Below are 24,575 nucleotides of genomic sequence, written 5' to 3'. Positions count from 1 at the left end.
AGGGTATTGGATCCGGCCGTAAAGGCGAAGGTTGATGTTCGCCTGTGTGATTGGTCGGTCGCCTTGTCAATCTCTAGGCACCATTCGCTGAGGGGGAGTAGGTAGCTCTATTCCGAAGCGTCCAAAGAAAGTGCCTGAAAAAAAAAGAGGGAGCGAGTGGTCTTGGAAGGCATGTAAATTGTTTCTTGCAAATGCCAATGTGTTCTTTCCCTTCTCGAATTTTTTTTACACTGGTCAGTTCCGTATGAATGGGAGAACTGTACGGCTATTTCCTTTGCTCGAAACAGGCAGCACTTTGGTCATCCTGTCGGTAGAGGGGCCTAATCAATAGAATCCCTGGGCTAACCGTCTGTGCCAACATGGCGATTCGAGACGGAGGCATGGGGCTTGGCCGTTACTGGCTTTGGTTGCTAGCGACGCTGCAGGCGGTAAGAAAGCACCGTTAGAACTAGGAGACTAGCGACGATGAGCTTGGGGAACGGCCAGAGGGGGTCTTGAGGCGAAGATATTTCCGCTCATTATTTTTGACTCGCTATTTCTTCGACTTCTCGGCTGTTCCTTCCCGAAAAGATTGTAATAACAGGATGCATTTGATATTTTTTTTAAAAAAAGGAAAAAGTTGAGCTGGATACGGTCCTTGTTATATCTTAGCTCAGAGGTAGGCAACCTCGGCTCTTTTATGACTCATGGACTTCAACTCCCAGAATTCCTGAGTCAGCTATACTGACTCAGGAATTCTGGGAGTTGAAGTCCATGAGTCATAAAAGAGCCGAGGTTGCCTACCCCTGCTAAACCCTTTGAAATCAGCGTAAAAGCTTGTCGTGATTTTACTCGAATAAGTATGCGAAGTCTTGTAATCGATCCAGTATAATTATTTCGGTGTTCGCCATTGGCTATATTGGGTAGTTTCTCCCCCCCCCCCATTTTTAATTTCTTTGTTGCACTACGGAACATATTAGGGGGGGGGAATGAACTTGATATATGAATACCAGTGGATACTTTGGAACAGATGCCTTGGAAATATAGTTAGTAGAACTTTATGTAATAAGTTAATTAAATTTTATTAATGTTCTTAATGTGTATAACCCCCCTCAATTCCCAAAGACGCTCTTTGAAGTGATTAGATTTTTAATTTCAAGACCAGAATCACATGCATAGTTTCTACTTATCTGTACACAGTTTGCTAGCTGGATGGGTCTAGATGGCAATAGGTCAATAGTAAAAACGCTACTACCGTAACAGCCTGTTAAAACAAAAATAAAAAAAATCTAACCAATTATATATAGTAACTGAAACTATAACAGTGGCATTAAAAGGCTTGAGAAATAAGCTATTAATTGTAGAGTTTTGTGACTTGACACAAAAGGAGCCACCATAGTAGCAATTTTTGTGGGCACTTATACTATTATTTCACCTTTGCAAGTAAGACTTGAATTGTGGGGGCAGTGGAAACTTTTGAAGTGGCAAGTTAAAGCCCCATATTCAAAAGAAGAAGAAAAATTCTTTCTGGATGATTTTGGTCTACTCACACTAGCCCTCAACCCAATTTGTCTTGCAAGGCAGTTATGAAAATAAAAAAGCCAAATGAGTCCTTTGAAGAACAAGATAAATATTTAATTGCTAAATGAAGAACATAACACCACCTCTCTTCGTGCTGGGCTTTCCAACATACAACGACATAAGCCGATTCTCAAACCACTATGAGCTCATAGCTCATTGTTGACTAAACTTAAAGCCGTGGTGCGAACCTATGGCACGGGTGCCACAGGTGGCACTCAGAGCCCTCTCTGTGAGCAAGCGTGCCATCGCCCCAGTCCTAGGTCTTCAGCTAGGTTTTATAAAACCTTTTCGCTTTAGGCCTTCGCCACTGTGTACAAAGGAAAAAAGGTTCGTTCAATCAATCAATTTCAACTTCTTGGGGGGAAAAAAGTTCTCACAAAGTTGGAATTGATTGCTTGAACTTTAGTCCCGCCCGGTCTGCCATTACCACTGCAGCCACACCCACCCAATGGGCCATGCCCACAAAATTGGCCACACCCACCCAAAGGGCCATGCCCACCCGGCACCCGATGATACGTGAGTTTTGGGTTGCAGTTTGGGCACTTGGTCTCTAAAAGGTTCGCCATCACTGACTTAAAGGGAACAAATTATAGTTAGTACAGATTGCAAACCAGTCAGACAGGATAAATACAACAATTCCTGTGGCAATAAACCTCACACAGCAAATAGGTAAATTAGTTAATATGCTTCCTGTTTACCTGAGTCCTCTCAAAAGAGTAATCGTAGGTCTTGTTTGCAGTGGGAAATGGAAGATCTTGAAACTGTGTTATTTAAAAATTGTTACTATGGACACTGAAACGTTACAGATATCTATGTTAAAGTGATTGTGTAAATCTTACTTGATTTCAGATATCTGCTTATGGAGCAGAATTATCATCGGAGGCATGCAGAGATCTTGGCTTTTCCAGTAATTTGTTGTGTAGTTCTTGTGACCTTCTTGGCCAATTCGGCTTGAATCAGTTGGATCCATTCTGCAGAAAGTGCTGCCAAGAGGAAGCTCAATCTGAAACTAGAAAGGTGGGTTTCATTGTTATGTTTAAATATCTGAGTTAAAATGTGTTTTAACTATCCTGTGATATAAGAGTATTTATACTGAAAGTTTTTTTATTAAATCTTAATACTGTAAATTTTGGCAACAAAAGTTTGTTGGATTTTCATTTGGTTAAGCCAATACTGATTTTTCCTAAAACTTTTAAGGTCAAACATGAGTCAGCCAGCAGTCTGCTTTCTGTCTCTTAGGGAGTCTGTTAAGTTTGAGCAAAATGAAATACCATCAGTTAGATGTTAGATTAAATACAATCAACTGAAGAGAATGTGGAACAGATTCCAGTTGTTAGCTTAGCAATAATACATTGCTGTTTACTGGAAATGTTTAGAAGATTTTGTTAAATAGCTAGTTACATTTCTTTTAAATATCAGTTCCTCGGGGTAAAAACCAACTATTTGTTGATGTTGTAATAAATACAATATAGGTGTTTACTGTGCATGTTACAATAGAAGAATATTTTTCCTATCTGAAGAAAGGAAAATATTGTATTTCAGATCTGAATATTTCCATTATGGCAAGTGATGAACTTTTTCTGTATAACTGTTCTTGCCGCCACTCAGGAGAAGCCAACTATATGATTATTGGTAATAGTCATCCCCCATCGGTTTGAAATCAAAATGTATTGTTTCTGTTCTCGAGGCATCATTATCAGGTGCCACACAACTAAATGCAATTAAAAACATATTTATTAGTACAGCAATGAAATATTTACAGAAAAGTAATTTATCTTGTGCTGGACCAGAGTGATAAGAATGCCCAATTCATTGTAAAGACATTTCTGAAAGAGAGTGCTGTGTGCTTTGAATAGCATGCTTAGTAATTCAGAAAATCTGTTTCAAGAAACAAAATTTGTTAGGTTTCTTAGATTTATTTAGAGAGGTTTAAGAATTATATGACATATAGTCAGAAACTTCTTGGAATATTTTGTGTTTCTAAAAAGGCATGAGTGAAAACTGTTTGGCAACTTATTTTAAAAGCTGATACTTTTTTATTATTTAAATGCTGTGTAAGCAACACTTAAAAACATCGACTTTTACAGGTTGTACACGTACAATAAATTGCATGTCATTGTAATAACTGATTTATGCTTCATAGGAACTTGCCTGTATCCAATTTTACTGTTTTTGTATATTATAGTTTAAATTTATTACTTTGATCATGTCCAGGCCAAATCAAAAATAATAATCACATAATATTTGAAAACATATTTCATATATCTTTTAAGCATTGGTCATCAAAATATTCATGAGTTAGCCACCTAATAGATGCGTTTAAATTATGTACTGTATTATGCTGACTGTTGCAAATTCTCTTCTGTTCCCAAGTACCTTAACCAGTTGCAAGTTTTCTTGTTATATTATAATATACCATAGAAGAAAAGTAGAACAAAATTTGCTAAAATCGATGCATGTGCTTGAAGGGACAGAGTTTCCTGCCCAAAACAGGAAGAAATTTTAAGCTTTGCCTTCCAGATAGAAAAAGTGGCATAAATTTTATCCTGTTGGCTTTTACAGTAAGTTGTAAGTTCTACACGCAGAGGGAGAAATTGTTGCCATATTCTTCCTGCATAGAGAGGCCTTGTCTTTTCTCAACATAAAATGAATGCTGATCAATGAGCTCTATTTCTTTTCCCCTATATTGAATTGTGTGTCAAGTAGCACAATCACTACTTTACCAGTCAAGTTAACGATAATGATAGCAAGTGGAAGTGTAAGAAATTTCTGATGACCTTTTAGTAATAGCAATAGCACTTCAACATGTATACTGCCCCACAATGCTTTACAGCACTCTCTGGGCAGTTTACAGTGTAAGCATATTGCCCTCAACAATCTGGGTCCTCATTTTACCAATCTTAGAAGGATGGAAGGCTGAGTCAGCCTTGAGCCCCATCGGGATTGAACTCCAGGCTGTGGGCAGAATTAGCCTGCAATACTGCATTCTAACCACTGCGCTACCAATGCACATTTTTATTCCTGTCCTTTATTATTATTTGCTTCTTGGCTGAACTCTGTTCTCATGGAAGAATCAAATCATCCAATCTTGTTTGATGTGAAAGGTATCTATTGCATGCTAATTTAATAAAGTTAACAAAATGAGGTCAAGGCAAACATCAAGAGAGTACAGAGCACAATTAATATTATTTGGATAAGAGAATAGATCAACAATGCATTGGTTCATTACTGTGATTATCATTTTTATAGAGACACAGGCATACATGAGAAAACACGATGTTTACAGATAAGGTTGGGATATGGAACGAAGAGATAATTGTAACCCTAGAGGTGGTAGAGTGTAAAATTTGTTTATACTTGTGATGAATATGGGAAGTCACCTTTGTAAATATTTTATTTCTCTTTATTTTTACTTTTTCCTTTCCTCCCTCTCTTTTTGCTTTTCCCTTGCACTTTATCCTTTCTGTACTCTTTCTTTGTCTAGTATTAAATGTTATGATTATAATAAAATAATGAATTATAGTAAAAAAAATCTTATTAAATTTTGATATTCTCATATAAAAAATTCATGTAAAACAGCTATTAATATACTAGTATACTAACTCCCATATAAAAATTAGTTTATTGTTATCTATATATAGTATTATAATTCTTCCAGCAGTATCTTTCTTTTAATTCTTCTACACAAGACTGCATTTAAAACTATCTCTAATGAGTTAAACTGGATCTTAACACATAATACTACTGTATGCAAATAATGATATGTGATCAAATAAATGCTAAGCAGTTATATACCCATCGCTAATAATTATTGAAAAGCCTTATCTTCTAGAGGTCTATCCAGTGAAGCCATTCAATATAGTAGGGATCACTACATTGTGAAGCTAGTTAACTCTGTTGTTCACTTACATACTTTTTAGTTAAAATTACCCTGTCCCCTCATTTAAAGGTATTTGGTGCTGACAAATATATTTTAATTCTTTTAAAATATATTAATGATACACAAGTAGTATTCAACTTATGACCAATCGCCTAGGGACTGTACAAAGTTAAAACTGACCCCCCAAAAAGGGACTTACTTACCTGAATTCAAAGATCCAGTTGTCAGGCCCCCTCTACTGTCACATGGCCAAACTTCAGGTGCACAGCAATATAGCCGCCTTCATGACCATTTTCACCGTCCCTTGGTCACATGACTGCATTTTACATTGTTTGTGCCAAAAAGTGGCACTTCCAGTTTTCAGCAAAAGCATGCCCATGCTTAATGATCAGTTTCTGAAACAAACCTGGCTGAAGCCATCTTTGTCATTCTTGGTTGCCACACAGGTTGGGAGGAAGTGGGGGGAAGAACCCGACAGGATTGCTAGACCAAACATAGAATAATCCCATGGGAACCAAGGTCATTCCCATAGATGCTGGAAGGTGGAGAGAATAAGTGTCACAAAGCCCGCCAATTGCCTTCATTGGGTAGCGTGATCACTAGCATAGCAGGGAAATGCTACATTTAGATACATAGAATTCCTGGGGGGGAGAGTTTAGAGTTGGTTTTACTTTTGACGGTGCCAGTATTATGTATCCAATAAACATGTTCTTTGAGGAGACTTCAAGTCTCGGGGTTCTGATTTGTTTGGGTTCATTAGTCAGAACCTTGACATTAAACCAACTCTGCAAAAAAAAAATTCTGCTCTGAGATAGAAAGCTATCAAAGAGCACTCTTCAGGGTCCTGAGCCCCAGTTCTTTTGGGAAGATGGCAAAGACTCGGAAGATTGCAGAATGGAGAAAAAAGGAAAAGCGACCACTAATGCTGATGAAACACCTGCAGATGGGACACAGATGGCTGCCCAGACAGGGGACAAAGTTCCACCAATGGGGGCTCGGCTGAAGATCCATGCCAACAAATCTGACAGGTCAGCAGTGCAGGAAGAAGTTGGGGATCTATACCGAGCAGAGGAAGACTTCCAGCGCAAGAGTACCCCCAAGGCTATTGAAGCTGAGTTCCCCTTGATCTCTTCCCACAGCCTCCTTCCTATCTCTCACACTAAAATGGAAAGTAAAGAGAGCAGTGGGATGGGATGAATCAGGGGAATGGAAGTACCTGACAGCAGTCCATGGGCATTTGTTTGAGAGATTGAAGGAGAAGTTCAACTGAATGGAAATCAGAGAAGTGACCCCCGATTGCGAAGTACGAGGTCTCAGCTGGGGCTGAGGCTAGAACAATCCAACCGCTCCTCACCCATCGGAGCCTGAGTCCACTCATGACCTGTGCAGCTTCCCCACCTCCCAGGCTAGCAGCAGATCCCAGACGAAGACCTCCGTACCAACAGCAAGCCATGAGCCCAGAGGGCAGCCAAGAGGTTTCCAGAGATGGGCTCCACCTCAGCCACGGCCCCCGCACCAGTGCCCTGTTTGGTATCCAGCACACTGGGCACCTCCTGTGGATCCACTACCCATCAGAGCCATGTTTGACGGGGACCCAGATAAGCTGTCTTTCTTCATGAACCAAGTCTGGGCTCATCTAGACCGCTATGCTCTTGCCTACCCCGACGAGAGATAATGGTGAACGCAGTGGTAGCCAACATAGAAGGGGAGGCTGCAGAGGGGATAACCAGTCTTCACGATGAGGACACACCAGACTAGGGAACATAGATCTTTTTCTGGATGAATTAAGAGCCAGGTTTGAAGACGAGTCCCAGGCTCTGCAAGCCAAAGTGGAGATATGCGACCTAAACCAAAAGGGTCGACCAGCAAAGGAGTTTCTTCAAGAGTTATGAAGGGTCGCAGGCAGAATAAGAGTGGCCAGAGCAATTGTTAATCTGTTGCTTTAAGGAGGACTTGGACAGTGACCTGTTTCAAGCATGCATCTACAGGGAAATTCCTGAGCAAATCCGCAAGTGGTATCGGATGGCAGTGACACTAGGCGTTGAACTTAAGCGCTACAAGAAGCTCAGCATTCCCGAATTGAAGCCAGGGCCTCCCTCACCCCCGAGATACCCCACACAGTCACTTAATGACATCAATGACTCAAAGCCAAATTTCCAGACTCAATTATGGATATAAGTCAAGAACTACCTATACCAGGGGTAGGCGACCTTGGCTCTTTTATGACTCATGGACTTCAACCCCCAGAATTCCTGAGCCAGCCATGAGTCATAAAAGAGCCAAGGTTGCCTACCCCTGACCTATACACGCATATACTATTCTGTTCTGAAAAAGTTAAAATGTGCCAGAAATTCTGTTTTCAGTCTTGTAAGCTACCACCTGGAAAATTGACTTGGTTGCACTTTGGAATTGACTTTTTGCTCTTTTACTAGTGACTGTCATCTCTTTTGGAATTACCTATTTCCTTTAATTAAATCTATTTTTTACACTGCATTTTCTAATTTCTAATAATCCAGTAGTTTCTGATATTCTTCACCATTAGAACTCAATATTTTTTTTTAAAAAAAGAGTAAATCCAGTGGTTGCCTGATATTTTGTATGTGTGTGTAAATATACATACACATAAATCTAAGAAGTCTGTTCTCTGCAAATTGGCTTATATGGTTTCTGAAATGAAACAAGTATGTGAATCTGAAGCTTTTAACCAAAATTTTCATCAGAAAGATCTAGCTGGCTTTTAAAGCAGAATGGCTGCCTCTTTCTTGGACAACAGGAAACACTGAACTGAAACAAAAAGCCAAATTCCAGCTATGAGTCTATTCACAAACAGACTTCTCTATACTTTCTCTTATGAACCTTCTCAGAATTCAGCAGATGAATGTTTTTGTTGTCATTTTTAAACATAATGCTCCTTTTTATTTTTGTATGCTGTGTCAGATCTCTGCAGATGATAATTAAGATGCATGCCTCATATGCCTATTCTCATATGCGTGCTCTTTTTAAAAGGCAAGGGCTGAAGCAGAACAGATGGTTGCTTGCTCCTAGTGCTTTTCAAGGCTCCATAATGAATTTCTCATGACAAATCTCCTCTGTTTCCCCCTTCTGGGAAGGAGAAAGCATACTGGCATCATTCTTCAAACCATCGTAATGGAGACATTGTGTGAAGCCTTCTTCTGTTCTTGGGCAGAATTTTTGTCAGCCCAAAGGCTGTTTTGTGTGTGTGTGTGTGTGTGTGTGTGTGCGCACACACACACACACACACACACACACATACTTTTTCCCTAATGGTCAACTCAACAGCTGCTTTGAAGCAGCTTTCCATTTCCAAGTTTCCATCATTGACCTGACATCAGGGCTAGTATGGAAAGAGATTATTTGCACAACAAACAGTAGGCATGTTGAACAGTGGCCTGAGAATGCCAAGAAACTGAGTGAGATACTTAGTAAAACTGCTCTTTTACATGATCAGTATTAATATTATAATAGAAGGAAATTATTTCTACAAAGATTCCGTAATTTCACTCTTCCAGTAAATGTTATTTTTCAAAAACAGAACAAAAACACCCCACCCCTGTATATGACGGGAATGGATAAGAGGGATAGAAATACTTGAAAATAGATCTTTGAGAATAATTTAAACCAAGTGGCCATGAAGAGCTGCCAGTTCCAGGAACTGATAATATAGTAGAATGTGTTTAGTGCTTTAGGCTAATGTTATTTGGATGACCTGATTTAACTTCATTTTAAAGTCAGTTTCATTTTGCTATGCTAATTAAAACATAGCTGTGACCTTAAAGGATTCTGACTCTTATTTTCAGTTTCGCTTAGATCAGGGGTGTCAAATTGCCGGTCCGCAGGCCGGTTGCATTATGTGGAGGCCGCACCCACCCCAGCTCTGGCAATGCGAAAAAAGTCGCAATACGTCACGACAAATCACATGGCGCAGCGAGTTTAACACCCGTGCTTTAGATCATACACCTCTGGGCTTCTGCTGCAGGCTTTATCAAAATAGTAGTAATTGCAAAACAGACTGATTGTCTTAGTTATGGCAATGTCAATGGGAGTACTCCTTCCCATTTTTCTTTTATATATATATATATATATATAAAGTGTGTGTGTGTGTATGTGTGTATGTATATATGTATGTATGTGTATATATATATATATATATATATATATATATATATATATATATATATATATATATATATATATATATATATATACTTTCATCCCAAATAAAATGTTGATACTCTCTTGAAAGTGTAACTATTAGATCAGAGAGATAAAGCCTTAATATTCAACCACTATGTTGTTAGTGATCCTGTGAAGTAGAGGAGGAGGTCGTGTGATGAGGCTAGAAATGTGATAGGTTCATTCTAGAATTAGAAAATGGGGGGGGGTGTCCTTGAAGCTTTCTGAGCTTGGATGATTTCTTGCAGAAAATCATTACCCAAACTAGATAACGTCAACAGTGCTGGTAATGAGTGAGTTTTCCTTACTAGCACTGGTGATGTTACCTAATTTGGGTAATGAAACATCTGCAAGAAAACAACCAAACTCAGAGAGCACCTAAGGACCCCTCATGTCAACCCTGAGCTACAAATATTTTCCTTTTATCAGTAGAATGGGGAAAGGATGGGACGTTGTTTCCTGACTTTCATCCCAGCTTCATTTTTAGCTTGAGCTTTATTCTTCTTCCTTCGAAGTTTACTTAGATTTTTATTTTCACCTCAGTTAGATGTACAGTTTAAAAAAAAAGTTGACTATTCGGAGATGATTCTGTTTGCTTCCTAGTCGAATAGGGAATTTGATCGTGAGTCTCTCAGGTCCCACAATCGACATTCAGCTCAGAATTCAAGGCTATCTTGGCGTTGGTTTACCTTACGCATTGCATTATTCACAAATCTGCCGGGATTTCAGAAGAGATCGTCTATTGAATTTAGCTCAGAGTCCTAAATTACATTGAAATTCAAGATGCTAGTTTTCAAATGCTTGTATGCTTTTTTATTTTAATAACGAGAAGACACGAGTCAGCTCTAATAAATGTCTGATTTAAAGGAAAGACTGGCCTATTCAATAATCAGGTACAAAGACACGATTGAGCATGAATTAAGCATTTCCCCTTCTCGCTGATTTCAATGGAATATTTAGCTTTCAGATATAAACTTCCCTCCTGGGTACACATTTAGAATTTAGCTGTTAAAAGATCTGCATAATTCTCCCTTTGAAATCAGGAGGATTTAAATATGCCTGATTTCATTGCTTCAGGATATGCTGCATTGGATAATTTTCCAGTTACAAATAATAAAATCCCAACTTTTATAAACTACAAACACTTGTAAGCACCTCCAAGTAAGCCTTCTCTTTTATCTGCACTTCCAAAATGCAATGCATCAGTTTCACTGGTACGTTGTGTTTTAGCTGCTGGGTCCATGAATCTCTGCGTTTTGGCTCCATTGTATGTAATTTGTCTTGCTGATGTAATACATCCATATTCATTTTCTGGGAGACGTGTTGTGTTTTTAAATGAAATCACATTCATGATTCCTAAATCTCAACATCTTATACTTTTTTGGCCTATTAATTCCTTTACCTGGAAGGCAAAGGATTCCAAAGAGTAATCACTGAAAAGATCACAGGGGTAATCTGACAGTTTCTAAGGCTTTTGCCTGTATTGTTCCCTAGGTTTTGTGCTCCCCAACCAAGGGGAACGGAACAGGCAGCGCAGTAGTCCTATCGAAAGCACTGCTAACCATATCATGCTTGAACTAGGTTGAAATGATGTTTAATTGGTTTACTCCAATGAAATGAATTATGTATTTTATAGCAGCATCAGGTCAGGATGCACTGACCTCATTAAGAGGCAACACCCAAAACAAAATGGAACAGCAGCACCTGGGTAAACATTTTAAAATATCAAATGCTGCTCAAAATAATCTGTCTTTAAAGATGCATTGGTTGGGTGCTGAAAAGTCTACCTCCTGATACACGTTAGCCTATCGCTGGTGGGCCAGAGAATAGAACTTCAGGCCCTGATTTTAGCAATTATGAAGGATCCTACATATACAAGCAGTCCTTCAGCTAATGTGGTTTATACCATACAAGCTTTGAATCTCAAATGAAAACTTTTAATTGAATTCTGAAACGGACAACAAAAGCCATTGTCACAAAGAGCAAATCATTATGATCTGAACACTTTGTCCTACGAGTGAACAGGTAATCCTCAGTTTACAACCCTTTGTTCAGTGAGCATTCAAAGTTACAGTGGTACTGAGTGAGGGGGCTTACAACTGGTCCTCAAATTTGTGGCTGCCATAGATTCCCCACAGTGCCACGATCATGATTCAGGCACTTAGCAACTCACATATCATTGATGACCTTCTCTGCTCACAGAAGCAAAGTCAACGGGGAAGCCAGCAGAAGGTTGCACATTTTTCCTGCTGCTTTTTCTCGCAAGGAGCCTGCAGGCAGCATGGGGATCTCATATTCTGTAGCAGTCACCTATCCATGCTCTGTAGTGGCAAGCCATAGCACCTGCACTCCACAGTGCTGGCCTGTATATTCATTCCCTCCTGTACTTTGTAGTCCGTCCCCCCCGCACTCTATAGCAGAGGTCCCCAATCTTTTGGTCACCAGGGACCGGTTACGTGGAGAAAGGTTTTTCCTCGGACCGGAGGAGGCATGATTTTGTGTGCCTATGGATGGGGCTTTCCTTGTTTGTGCGGACCGGTTGCTAGCGTGCCATGGTCAATGGACCAGTGGTTGGGGACCCCTACTCTATAGCCCCTCCCTACAATACTTGCCTGCCCATACTCCATAGCACCTGCCCACCTGTAGCTCTTGCCTATCAGCTGCTTTCTTGGGATGTGATTTCAATGCCTCTTCCCACAAAACTCTCCTGCAAGGTCCTCACTTAATGAACCTCGCTTAATGATGGCAGCAGGGCCTGCCAAGATTGTGTTACTAAGCAATGAAGTCACATGAACATCACCCTTTATAACTGCATCCCTTAGTGAAGGAAATTCCAGTCTCAGTTGCCTTCCTAACCTGAGGACTACCAACCAAGACTTGCAGGCTGTATTAGTGGCAGTTTCCATACTCCCTTCAGCGGGTTACAGAACATTGTAAGCCGCCCTGAGTCTTCGGAGAAGGGCGGGATATAAATGGGATTAAAATAAATAAATAAAATACTACTGTAATGAAATAAATTCAGGGCACGTGTTACTGTGCCTGTGTCCCCCTTTTTTTAGGTAACTTTCAAATCAGCCTAAAATGTTTTTAAAAATCATAAAAAAGTGCCAGAATTTTTGATAGTGTAAAATGAATCCAATAATATGGTTGTCACTATCTAGAATGGCATCTATATAATTCTGGTAAAGTATGTTAGTTCTTGTCCTTCCAGAATTTTTTTCCCCGCTAGATATCTGTCCATGGTTTCAGTGTCTCCTATGCGAACGGATACAGCGTCAGCAGTTTTTTTTAAATGGTAATGTGTAGAATGTGCAATCTTGCACAACATTAGTTAGTAATTTATTTTTAAGGTGTTCTTCAAACTTGGTAAACCAATTCACTGTGTAGAAAATTCAGGCACATGTATTGATTATCTTGGTAATTATTTTCTATTAAAAATAAATGTATATCAAGTCAAATTGATGCTTTGCATGAAGAGTAATAATGTTGGATCGGATTGTTAATAGATGTTGCTTATTTCTTTCAGCTCTATGCAGGAGCAATCCTTGAAGTGTGTGGATGAAAATTGGGGAGGTTCCCTCAGGTTCAGGGTAAGTGAAATTGCAGTGGTTGGTATTTATTTTCCATAACGTGTCGTTATACCCCATCATTTGTTTAGATCCTGAAGGAATGTCTAGTCTGTCATAGTATGTGTATACTCGATTTATAAGGGATGGTCAATTCAATTGGGATTTCCTCCAGATTCTGAACTCTTGTTCTTATCAGTACGAGAGAGCATGGTCAGTGATAGAAGTTGTAGTTCAGGTTTTGTTTTTTTTAGCCATCCTTTCCCAGAATCCATGCAATGATATTTTTCCATCCCATCTAATTCTGGTTTCCTTTCTTGAATTAAAAACTGCCAGTCACTGTTCTTTTTTTTTTTTTTTTGCTATCAAGATAGTGGGGAGGTGAAATTTTGCTCTTCACTTGGCTGCTAGAAACAGAATTAGAAGAAGGATTGAGAGGGATGTAGCCCAGGCCTTGAGTTTTTCTCTTGAATATGCAGTAGCTTTATGTGCGTGCATATAACGTGTGGGTTTTTAAATATCCACATCATATTCCACTTTGTCTTTATCTAGATGTATACGTGCACACATAGCAAGATACGTGTGTAAATGGCTATCTCCCATTTTCCACCATTCCTTTCCTTGCCCCAACTATTTTTAAAATATCTTTTAGGCCAAATCATTCTGTCAATGCTTATTGAGAGTTGGCTGTTGGAAACACGATAATAGGATGGGAGGCGGTCGTTGGCAGCTGTATGAATGATTGCTTCAGGATACTATTACTCCTGGCATGAAAAGTGGCCCAAATATTAATATTAATATTAAATAAATAGCAAAGAGTGATTTCAGAGTCAGAAATAACCAAAATAGAAGGAAAAAAAGTAGCGCTGGTAGCGCATGCACATTGCAGAGCAGGTGTGAGAAGTCATTTGCTTTGCAAACATCTAAAATTTCTAAGAAGTGTCAGGTGTAAGAGGTTTTGTTACAGTTGTTCTATTCAGCAACTCTTAAGATCTTAAACTGCAGCCAGCAGAATTACTGGTTTTGTTCTGAGGGCTTTGTTTGTTCCTTGCATGTCACTTGAATAACTGTAATTGAACATGAGGCTAGATGAAGACCATTCTGTTGCTTCAAAAGGTAGAATATTTTTAGATTGTTTTGGACTATATAGCGTGTAATTGCCAAGGCTTTCGGGGCAATATCCCTTTTTTTTTTAAAAAAAAGTAGACTTCTGTCTGGTGGGACCCACCTGTTTCTTTGCTGAATATCCCAAAACCTGGACATTTGCTTTATGTAGTGCGCATTGATTGTTTTTATTTTTTTATAATCATTATTTCTGTTTAACTGGAAAATCTAGGTACAGGAATAGCGGTATCAAATTGAGTGGCTGATCTATGAACATTTAATTTATTCATATAGCAGCTTCTGCATCACTCCACTCCAGAGATTCTAGTTCATCTACAACAATAATATCAACCAATAAAAAAATAACAACATGAAACAAAACATCAGTTCTACATAATCTCAGGCAATCTGTCCTTGTCACCAGTACAAAAGTCGTACAGAATAAAATCCTTCTTACCGCCTTATAAGCCAGCAAGCTAGAGAACCCATGAGCCTCAGAAGAAAACGTGTTCCAAAGTAGGGGGTTGCCACAGAAATACGTCGCTTCTTTCACCTCATGATCTTCAGCATATTTTCCTGGTCAGAGTGCACTGATGAGATCACATACAGGGGTGTCAAACTCAATTTCATTGAGGGCCGCATCAGCATTGCGGTTGCCCTCAGGGGGCCGGGTGGGTATGGCCAGGGTGGGCGTGGCTAGAGTGCGTATGGCCTACTGGGTGGGCGTGGCCAGCTCTACATAGTTTGCATCAAGGGTGCCTATGGGGGCCTGGGCAGGAGTGGGACAGATCTGAGGGTCTCTGGCAGAAGGTCTCAGGGCCAAGGCAGTGGGAGCCGTTCCCTCACTGTTTCCAGGATGGCTTCGCGGGCCACATGAAACCACTTCGTGGGCCGGATCCGGCCCCCGGGCCTTGTGTTTGACATGTCTGACATACGTCATAATAGTGGTCATAAATATGAGGGCTGGTTCTTAAAATTACTTTTACAATGCCATTATAACTTTGAAGTTATTACTAAATGAGTATGGCAGTAAGGTCTACCTGTAGTGTATTAATATTTAATTATTTTATGTTAATCTGTAAGAAAAGCAACACGATCCCTTTTCCCGAGTTCGTCTTTTAAAATAACTGAGATTTAAAATACTCTCTCAACAGTCAACGATATTGTCCTCCTGGCAAAAATCATGACTTTTTCTTAAAATTGCAGACTCTTTGTTTCAGCTGAGCAGATCCACCACATTGGGCTTGTCTTTTTTGCAGTTCCTGGAATTAGAGCAGTCGCTTCTCAAATAGAGAGATTTGTTTACCAACGATTATTTTTTGGCTACGAAATTAGTTATTTTAAGGTGAAGTAAATTGCTGTCTGTGCACTAACTCAGTAGCGTTCACCTGGCATCTGGTAGTTTTCTCCATCATCTGCTTCTTTTAACTGGAGATGGTCGAAGTTCAACTTGGACCTGCAGTGTGCAGATTTAGCACTGAACTGTGAGTCCCCCTTTCTGGTTTTGCAGCTGAACTGTAGGTTTCTTTTCTGTTTTCTTTTACCAACATCTGCTATTCAAGCAGCCCACCTGAGTTTTCTCCCTGCTTCTGCCAGCTTTTTGTTCGCTTTTTATTGTCCCATTGTTTTCTGTCTCTTCTATCAATTGAGTACCGTATTTTCCGGCGTATAAGACAACTTTTGAACCCCTGAAAATCTTCTCAAAAGTTGGGGGGTCGTCTTATACGCCCAGTCGCCTTATACGCCGGAAAATCAGTGGGTGGCGTCTGGCGGGAGCCGGCAGGGCAGTCCTGCGCACGCGCGCACTCCCCGGCTGCTCCTTAGCAGCTGGGGAGTGCGCGCGTGTGCAGGACTGCCCTGCCGACTCCCGTCCGACGCTCTTCGCTCTTGAGGCAGCTGCTGCCTCAAGAGGGAAGAGGCGGCTCGCTCTTCCCTCTTGAGGCAGCAGCTGCCTCAAGAGGGAAGAGCGTGGAGCCGGCAGGGAAGTCCTGCGTGCGCGTGCGTGTGCAGGACTTCCCTGCTGGCTCGCTCTTCCCTCGCGTCGGACGGGAGCCGGCAGGGAAGTCCTGCACACGCGCGCGCACGCAGGACTTCCCTGCTGGCTCGCTCTTCCCTCTTGAGGGAAGAGCGTGGAGCCGGCAGGGAAGTCCTGCATGCGCGTGCGTTTGCAGGACTTCCCTGCCGGCTCGCTCTTTCCTAAGAGCGTCAGACGGGAGCCGGCAGGGAAGTCCTGCTCCCGTCCGACGCTGCGCTTCCGCCGGGCGGTGCTGGCCGAGACGAGCCAGCAGGCAGCCGCCGTGAGCGCGGCGCTGAGGGGCAGCAGCCCCACGCGCAGCAGCAGCCGCCGGCTCAGCAACAGGTCCGAGCGCAGGAGCCGCACCGCCAGGCTGCCCAGGAAAAGCAGCCACGCCCAGTCCAGCTCCATGAGGGGCAGGGCGGGAAGCCGGTCGGGAAGAGGGACCGGGAGCCCAGGCCGAGCGCGCCTCGGCCGACGGTGAGAGGGAAGCGGCACATGAAAAAGAGGCTGCGGGCGGAGCTGCCCCGCCCTGCGCCGAATGGGAGAAGTTCAAGGCCTGGGGGGGGGAAAGCAGGAGGGGCGCCGGCCGTGGCGGGTGGCGGCTGCCCTCCGGCGCTGCCTGCCGCCCGGGAAACACTGCATCTCGGGGGCCAGCAGAAGCACGGGAGCAGCGGGAGGGCCGGCGGGGCCAGTCGGGCCTTCGCCTCCTCTGCGACGGACAGGGAGGGCAGGGCATGTAAGTATTTTCCGGCGTATAAGACAAAAAACCTTGAAAAACTTCTTAAAAGTAGGGGGTCGTCTTATACGCCGGGTCGTCTTATACGCCGGAAAATACGGTAAAAGCTCTCTCTATTCTATTATAGATTTGTAGAAAACAGTGGAAATGTTGCCTTTCTTCTTCCTCCTCCTCCTCCTCCCACTTCTTCCAAAAACTTTTTTTCACACGTGGACACACATCACTTCTGCCTGAAACAAAAACTTTTTTCCACATATGGACACAGATCACTTCTGCCTGAAACAAAAACTTTTTTTTTCCACACGTGGACACACATCACTTCTTCCTGAAACAAAAACTTTTTTTTCCACACGTGGACACACATCACTTCTTCCTGAAACAAAAACTTTTTTTTCCACACGTGGACACACATCACTTCTGCCTGAAACAAAAACTTTTTTTTCCACACGTGGACACACATCACTTCTGCCTGAAACAAAAACTTTTTTTTTCCACACGTGGACACACATCACTTCTTCCTGAAACAAAAACTTTTTTTTCCACACGTGGACACACATCACTTCTTCCTGAAACAAAAACTTTTTTTTCCACACGTGGACACACATCACTTCTGCCTGAAACAAAAACTTTTTTTTCCACACGTGGACACACATCACTTCTGCCTGAAACAAAAACTTTTTTTTTCCACACGTGGACACACATCACTTCTGCCTGAAACATGCACGTCCACCTGAACCTAGCTGTTAAATGTATGGAATATTTTGCACATCTTTGTAAATTCTGTGTCCTCATTTTCCTCATTGTTGCTGTTGTGGGAAGTCAGCTCCCCAGAGAAGGAAATATTAAAAGGGCAGGAAAATATATTTCCTAAAAGGATCTTAAAGAGACAGAAAAGCATGCCCAGTTTTTCTTAATAGCCCCAAGTCTCCCTCCCCCAAGCGGAAACCAACTATAGAAATGCAGATTTAAACCATTCAGGGAGGTTGAAGCTAAGAAGACTTCTAAAATCTACATACCCCTGCCCCAGGGAGGTGGGCTGGGACAGACAACCAGCAAGAATCCTAGAGTGGCACACCTAGGCTCAGGACAGAATACGTGACAAAGGAAATACAAAGCTTGAAACAGGAAATAACTCCAGACAATAGAGTCCAGGGGGTATAAAAACCCACTACCCACATGTGCTCAGTCCTTCTTTTCCTGTTGGATCCATCTTTCTGTCTGCCTTTCCTCTGCAATAAACTACAACCTTCTTCCCAAAGCAGTTGCCATGTTTATTCCCCGCTTGGAGGAACCATGATGGAGACTTTTCTTCGTAAACTGTTATGACACAGATTCCGTGCTTCTGTTTTAGGACAAAGATCTGTTCTCTTTCAAGAAACTTAATAAAATCTCATTCATTATAATGGAAATGGCATTTTTCAACTAGCATCATTTTTCCTTCTTTTTTAAATTAAAATGCTCCGATGCTTACTCATCCTCAGATCACATATTGAAAATGTTTCAACAGAAAATAAAACAGGTTGTTTACTGCCTTTTTTTTTAATCCAGAAGGTGCCTCAGTTCATTTTTGCTAGCGTGAGGATACTGCCAACTCTACAATATGTCTTAGAGTTTTGAATTGACATCAGACAGAGCAACACTGGAGATCAGCATTAAGTTATTTCTATCACTCTATATCACTTTGTGAGATCTGGTCTGCTAATGTTACCGAAAAAGCGAAAGAGAAATCCGTCTACAAAGGAATATCTTTTGAACTGATGAAATGTTCCATACCACTGTGATAAACATTGCAAGCTTTTAATCCTTCAGTCAACAAAGCAAATTTGCATCTCATCTGGATAACTTAATGCTGATCTCCCACATTGTTGCTGAGTTTACTCATTGTATTACACATAATAGGATTTGTTTGGATTTGATTTAGCATGCTGTGTGAATTTAGCCATTGTGGTTGATATACCATACTTCATCACTTTGCATTATATATATAAATCCAGCCAATGTTTGTGAGATGAAGGGGACAAGAGCCAAAAAAAATATTTTTTTCCCAACACGACTTCTTTCCCAACCCATATTGTGAAACATCATCTCTCTAGAAGCCATTTCGACCCTCTTAAGCAATGGTTTCCCCGATGTTTGTGAAGGCTGAACTCTTTTGGACATTGATTGCTACCTGGAATTGGCTTTTATGTGTTAATGCATTATTGTTTCTTGAATTTTTTTTAGTTTGCTTATTTAGATCTGCTGATAGGTCTGTTTTATTTCTTTTTTGAAGATGCTATGAGGCAATTACAAATTTAATTTAATTTTTTAATTTTAATCCCATTTATATCCCGCCCTTCTCCGAAGACTCAGGGCGGCTTACAATCTAAAGCACAATGTGCTTAGCAATAGCCTTCATTCTATGTATATACCTGCTTATTAGGGCTTTCGGGGGGCCCCAAGCGGCATTATTACAAAGTCAGCTTATTGCCCCCAACAATCTGGGTCCTCATTTTACCTACCTCGGAAGGATGGAAGGCTGAGTCAACCTTGAGCCTGGTGGGATGCGAACCTGCACTAATTGCAGGCAGCTGGTGTTACTTAAGGAGGCATTAGCCCACTGCTCCACCAAGGCAAATCCATGGCATATAAATAAATTTGAGAAATAAATAGTGGTGGGTTATTCATCAGACCTTTTTTAAGTCATGGTTTAGTATTATATGCAAATCTAGCCAAATAACTCACATGCAGGGGCCCAGATTTCTAATGCTACCTCTCTGCTTCCTTATCTACATGCAGGTGACTTAGTACTCATATACTGGTCAGGACAATAGAGTAGAATACTATGGCTATGAATATACTATAGTATAGGTATAAAGGTAAAGGTAAATGTTCCCCCGCACATGCGTGCTAGTCGTTTCCGACTCTAGGGGCCGGTGCTCATCTCCGTTTCATAGCCGAAGAGCCAGCGTTTGTCCGAGGACGTCTCCGTGGTCATGTGGCCGGCATGACTAGACGCCAAAGGCGCACGGAACGCTGTTACCTTCCCACCGTAGTGGTCCCTATTTTTCTACTTGCATTTTTACGTGCTTTCGAACTGCTAGGTGGGCAGAAGCTGGGACGAGTAACAGGCGCTCACTCTGTTACGCGGCACTCGGGATTCGACCCGCCAAACTGCCGACCTTCTGATCGACAAGCTCAGCGTCCTAACCCACTGAGCCACCGCGTCCCTTTTAGTATAGGTATAGGTAGTGCTTAATATACGACTGCAATTGAGCCTGTAATTATAGTTGTAAGTCGTGGTGGTTGTTAAGTGGGTCACCGTGTCACAGCGCCTAATTCATGTCCTTGCTTGTGGCAGTGATTGTGGTTGTGATTGCTAAGCAAATACCACTGTCATAAAACAAACCCATCTTCTTCAGTGGTCTTTTTTTTTTGGCTGGAAACCAGCCTGCCAAAAATGGTAGTCATGTGACCGCAGAACGCTACAAATCCACACTGGTTGCCAAGTGCCCAGAATGCATGAGAATAGGGTGGTAAGTAGCTCTGGGGAAGGTCCATCACAACTTCAAATAGTTGCTGGGCAAGGACTGCCTGTAAAAGATGATTAACGTGGAAAAGAATTGCATCTATAAATTAGGTAGAAAAAAAATGAATAAGGAATTACTGTAAACACTTTAGAGTGGTTAATAGCGCCCCCTTTTTTCACATCATGTGGCACCAACCATAAATTCAATTGCTGTCAATTTTCTTCAGGAGGCAGTTGCTCTCCTTTAGTTATCTTTAATATTTATGTAATGTTCAGAGTAGCATTCCAAAATCATTTTTGCCTTCCAATTAGATTTTAAAATTGGTATTTAAAAATATCTCTTAACACCTAAAAAACAGATACAGTATTTATCTGGAGAAATTAAACCTGTTTGGAATTCCTTTTTCTTTCTTTTGAATTCTAGCTTTTGTCAAGAGTGACAAGCCCAAACTGTTCAGGGGACTGCAGATTAAGGTAAGGACCAATTTTGACTGGTTTTGGGACTGCCTTTTTATTTTATTTTTAATTTAAAAAATCCTCATAAAATATTGCATTTATCTGGCATAAAGTATTATAAGACATTTAAAAACATTTTGTGCATAGAGAGTGGCATTCAACTAAACAAGCCAGGAACACCATCAGCCATTTTCTAACCACTTTCTGAGAACATATTCTACAAGCATTCAGAGTGTGCCTGACAACAACAACAACAAAAAGACCCCTGATTGTTCACTGGGAAACCTTTTTTACAACCCCAGGTTTCCAGATTTTATACAGAACAAGTCATGGTACCTGTTTTGGTAAGAAAACTTTGTATAGCAAGTTTTCTTTTACAGTTTGTTCCCCTTTGTACATTTTCCTCATGTTTTTGGTTGCGGCTCCTTTCTCAAGGGAATAAAGTCTTGTTTATTCATACCAACCATATAACCATAGTATGTTCCTTTTTAAAAAATGTTTTAACAGCTCTAAATGTTGATAGCTGATAGTTAAGTTTGCATATTTTTTGCTCTCTTACTCTCCCTTTTTGTGGTCAGCTAGTAATAGAAGGGTGGCTATAAAACATGGATTCAGAGAGAATATAGAGCAGGGCTTTTCAACCAGTGGTACGGGTACCACCTGTGATACTTTGGCAGGTGGTACACGACCATCCTAGAAAAGTGACAGTGGGGGAGGGAAATGAGCTGAACCGGTGGCAGCACCGCACAAGCCTGAGCGAGAGATGGCTGGAGCTGCAGGGCTGTCAGGGCTCAGCAGAAGCACCACGATCAGCACCAGGCTCCAGCTGGAGCTCGGCGCTGATCCCAGCACATCTGCTGAGCCCAGAAGAAGCACCGATCAGCTGGAATGTTGCATCATCTCCAGGGTCTTGTGATTTACAGATGCTTGGCAACTGATTCGTATTTATGCTGGTCACAGTGTCCCAGGGTCATGTGAAATGACCAAAGCCTGCTGCAACCACCCAGCAGAAGGGGTGAAATAAAAACCAAACACCACCCCACCCCACCCCCACTGCCAATCCTCAACAGAAATGCTCACAACAATGAAAACCTCAGACAGGAGGAAGAGCGCCATTGTCCAGACAGGCAGGTGTCTTGCTCGGCTGTGGCTTGGGGAGCACTTTTTTCAGTGCCATTGTAACTTCAAACAGTCACTAAGTTGACTGTTGTAAGTCGAGGACTACCTGTACTTCATCACTTTTTTCCTTTTTGGGGGGAGGGGGGTCATTAAATTTTTGACACCTTGCTAGGCGACTGGTGGTATTCGGATGTTGCCATATCCTAAAAGTGGTACAATCGATGAAAACCCCTGATATAGAGAATTCAAGTATGCATTTTGCATCAAAAGATGCAAATGATATGTTTGATCAATAATAATAAAAAATAGCGAGTTAGTTACTTGTATAAAGAAGAAATTTAATTTTAAAGGAGGCAGGGATGTTGAACTGATACAAAATAACTTGTACTGATTCGTTACACATTTTAAAGACAGGATAATATTTTTATATGCAGAATAATTTTTGAATATGATTTGAGTCCATTCAGATTCTGTTAACGCCATGAGTCCAGTTGCTAAGAGATCTTCCATTGAAGTTCAGTAGTAAAAAAAATTATGCTTTCCATTGAATAGCATAAAGGTTAAGAGTAATCTTACATCAGCAAACATCTCTGTTCCAAAGTTTAGCACACATAAGAGAGCTCTCCCAAGATCAGACTGCACAAAAATATGTATTATCCATGTAGTATTTACATATTTTATCATCTATAATGCTCTTCCCCTCCAGCTGTCATAGTATTTTTGTACTTAATGAAAAAAGAAATTTCTATGCTTAAATTGTTTCAAAATCTTATAAGGAAGGATTGAGTAGGGGGAAGGTGGAATGTTCAATATTGCATTTTCAAATAGGCTCTTGATCTTTTCTACTCCAAGTACAGCTCTGCTTTATTTAATGGCAAGATCCACATAATTCTGCTGAATCTAATTTTCATCTCTGGTGATAGCATTTTCTTGCAATCAGTCGTAGACTTGAATTAACTAATCCAATTTTGACTGTAGATAAAGCAGTAAAGGCCTGTGTTTGACTTTTTTTCATGACATAAATAGATCCATATTTACAACAGGCTACAATAATTAATTCAATCTAAAACTGACATTTGAACTTTAGCAAGGGAGATGAGGTTTGACCAAGCAAAATAGGCTGAATATTTTTAATCCAGACAGACAGTCAGTAACCTTAGATATGTTTTTCTCCATAGTATGTGCGTGGCTCTGATCCTGTACTGAAGCTCTTGGACGACAGTGGGAACATTGCCGAAGAACTGAGCATCCTCAAATGGAATACAGATAGCGTCGAAGAATTCTTAAATGAAAAGTTAGAGCGTCTTTAAATATTTTCCCCTTTTAAAAAGAATTGAAATCTTGATTTCTCATACTGTTTTTCATCATCATAATCTTCTCAAAGTGTGATAAATGCTGGAAAACATCCCAGCTTCTGCATTCATTTAAAATCTATCCCGCATTATGTGGATATTGATTACAAGGCACTTCAAGCAAAGCACAGTTTATAAATTGGTAGGCTGATCAAATGACTGTCAAGTTTATTTCAATTCAGTTTTGCAGGTATAGAGATTCCTTAATGATAGGGTTTGATAAATTATCTGATGCAAATACTGAATTTTTTTTACAATTGGAATATTTTTCATAAAAGGTTTGTGTTAATTAGGTGATTCTGTGCTTGCATATAAGTGTGCATATTATGCTGCCACTCATTTATACAATGATGAGACCTTAATACCAAATACGATATACTATATTCCATCCACCATCACCACCCAAATACTTGCTACCTTTCTTTGCATTTTGTATTTCTCTACTATTCTGATTTTTATAACTGAGAATGTCCATAATAGATACTTGCTTTTTTATTTAAAAAAATGGTTTGTCGTTTTGGAGAGACCCATGCTGTTGATTGACTGGGAAATGCTAGGGAATTGCACTTAATGATGACTACATAGAAAGCCTTAAAGAAAGGCATATGCATGTCTGATGTCATGTGTATTTTCACTAAATTATTTTATCATCTTCAGCAGACATGAGTTCAGTGAAGAGGAAAATTATTTGAGAGGGCAATAAATTACTTCACAAAATATGTATTGAATGTGTCATTTGTTCGGTACGATTTTTTAATGAAATCAGCCTATATGTGCCTCAATTGCAAATGCAATTCTAAATGATTTTGTAAACTTTCTTAAGACAGGGATGGCTTAAGAAGGACAGACAGTTTCTCAAACAGGATAATAATACACAGACACACAAAAAAAGTTGACCTCCTAAAGTACAGAATCTGTTTTTAATCTGATCGGTGTCTTCACAAGCAGGTATAAAAATCTCATTATTGCAGCTTGAAGTACTAGTAATGATACAATAATATCAACGGACAGACAAACTGGCCTTGAATCTGGACCAAGAAAGTAACCTGAGAAAACATCTCAAGACAAGACCATCTTAGTTCA

At 40.6% G+C, this 24,575-nt stretch overlaps 1 protein-coding gene across 1 annotated transcript; it reads left to right on the top strand.

Moving 5' to 3' along the window:
- The first annotated feature begins 324 nt into the window (after positions 1-324).
- On the top strand, positions 325-24,209 carry SELENOF (selenoprotein F). Its single transcript, XM_081325761.1, has 5 exons — positions 325-428; positions 2,410-2,577; positions 13,161-13,224; positions 20,990-21,039; positions 23,319-24,209. Exons 1-5 carry the CDS (start codon positions 360-362, stop codon positions 23,448-23,450), a joined length of 483 nt encoding a protein of 160 aa, XP_081181887.1. The 5' UTR covers positions 325-359; the 3' UTR covers positions 23,451-24,209.
- The last annotated feature ends 366 nt before the right edge of the window (positions 24,210-24,575 follow it).

Source organism: Vipera berus, assembly GCF_964194415.1.
Source record: "Vipera berus genome assembly, chromosome: 3".
In the NCBI taxonomy this organism is placed as follows: Eukaryota; Metazoa; Chordata; class Lepidosauria; order Squamata; family Viperidae; genus Vipera; species Vipera berus.
Note: the sequence above shows the minus strand (reverse complement) of the source record. Positions and strands in the feature narration are given on the sequence as shown.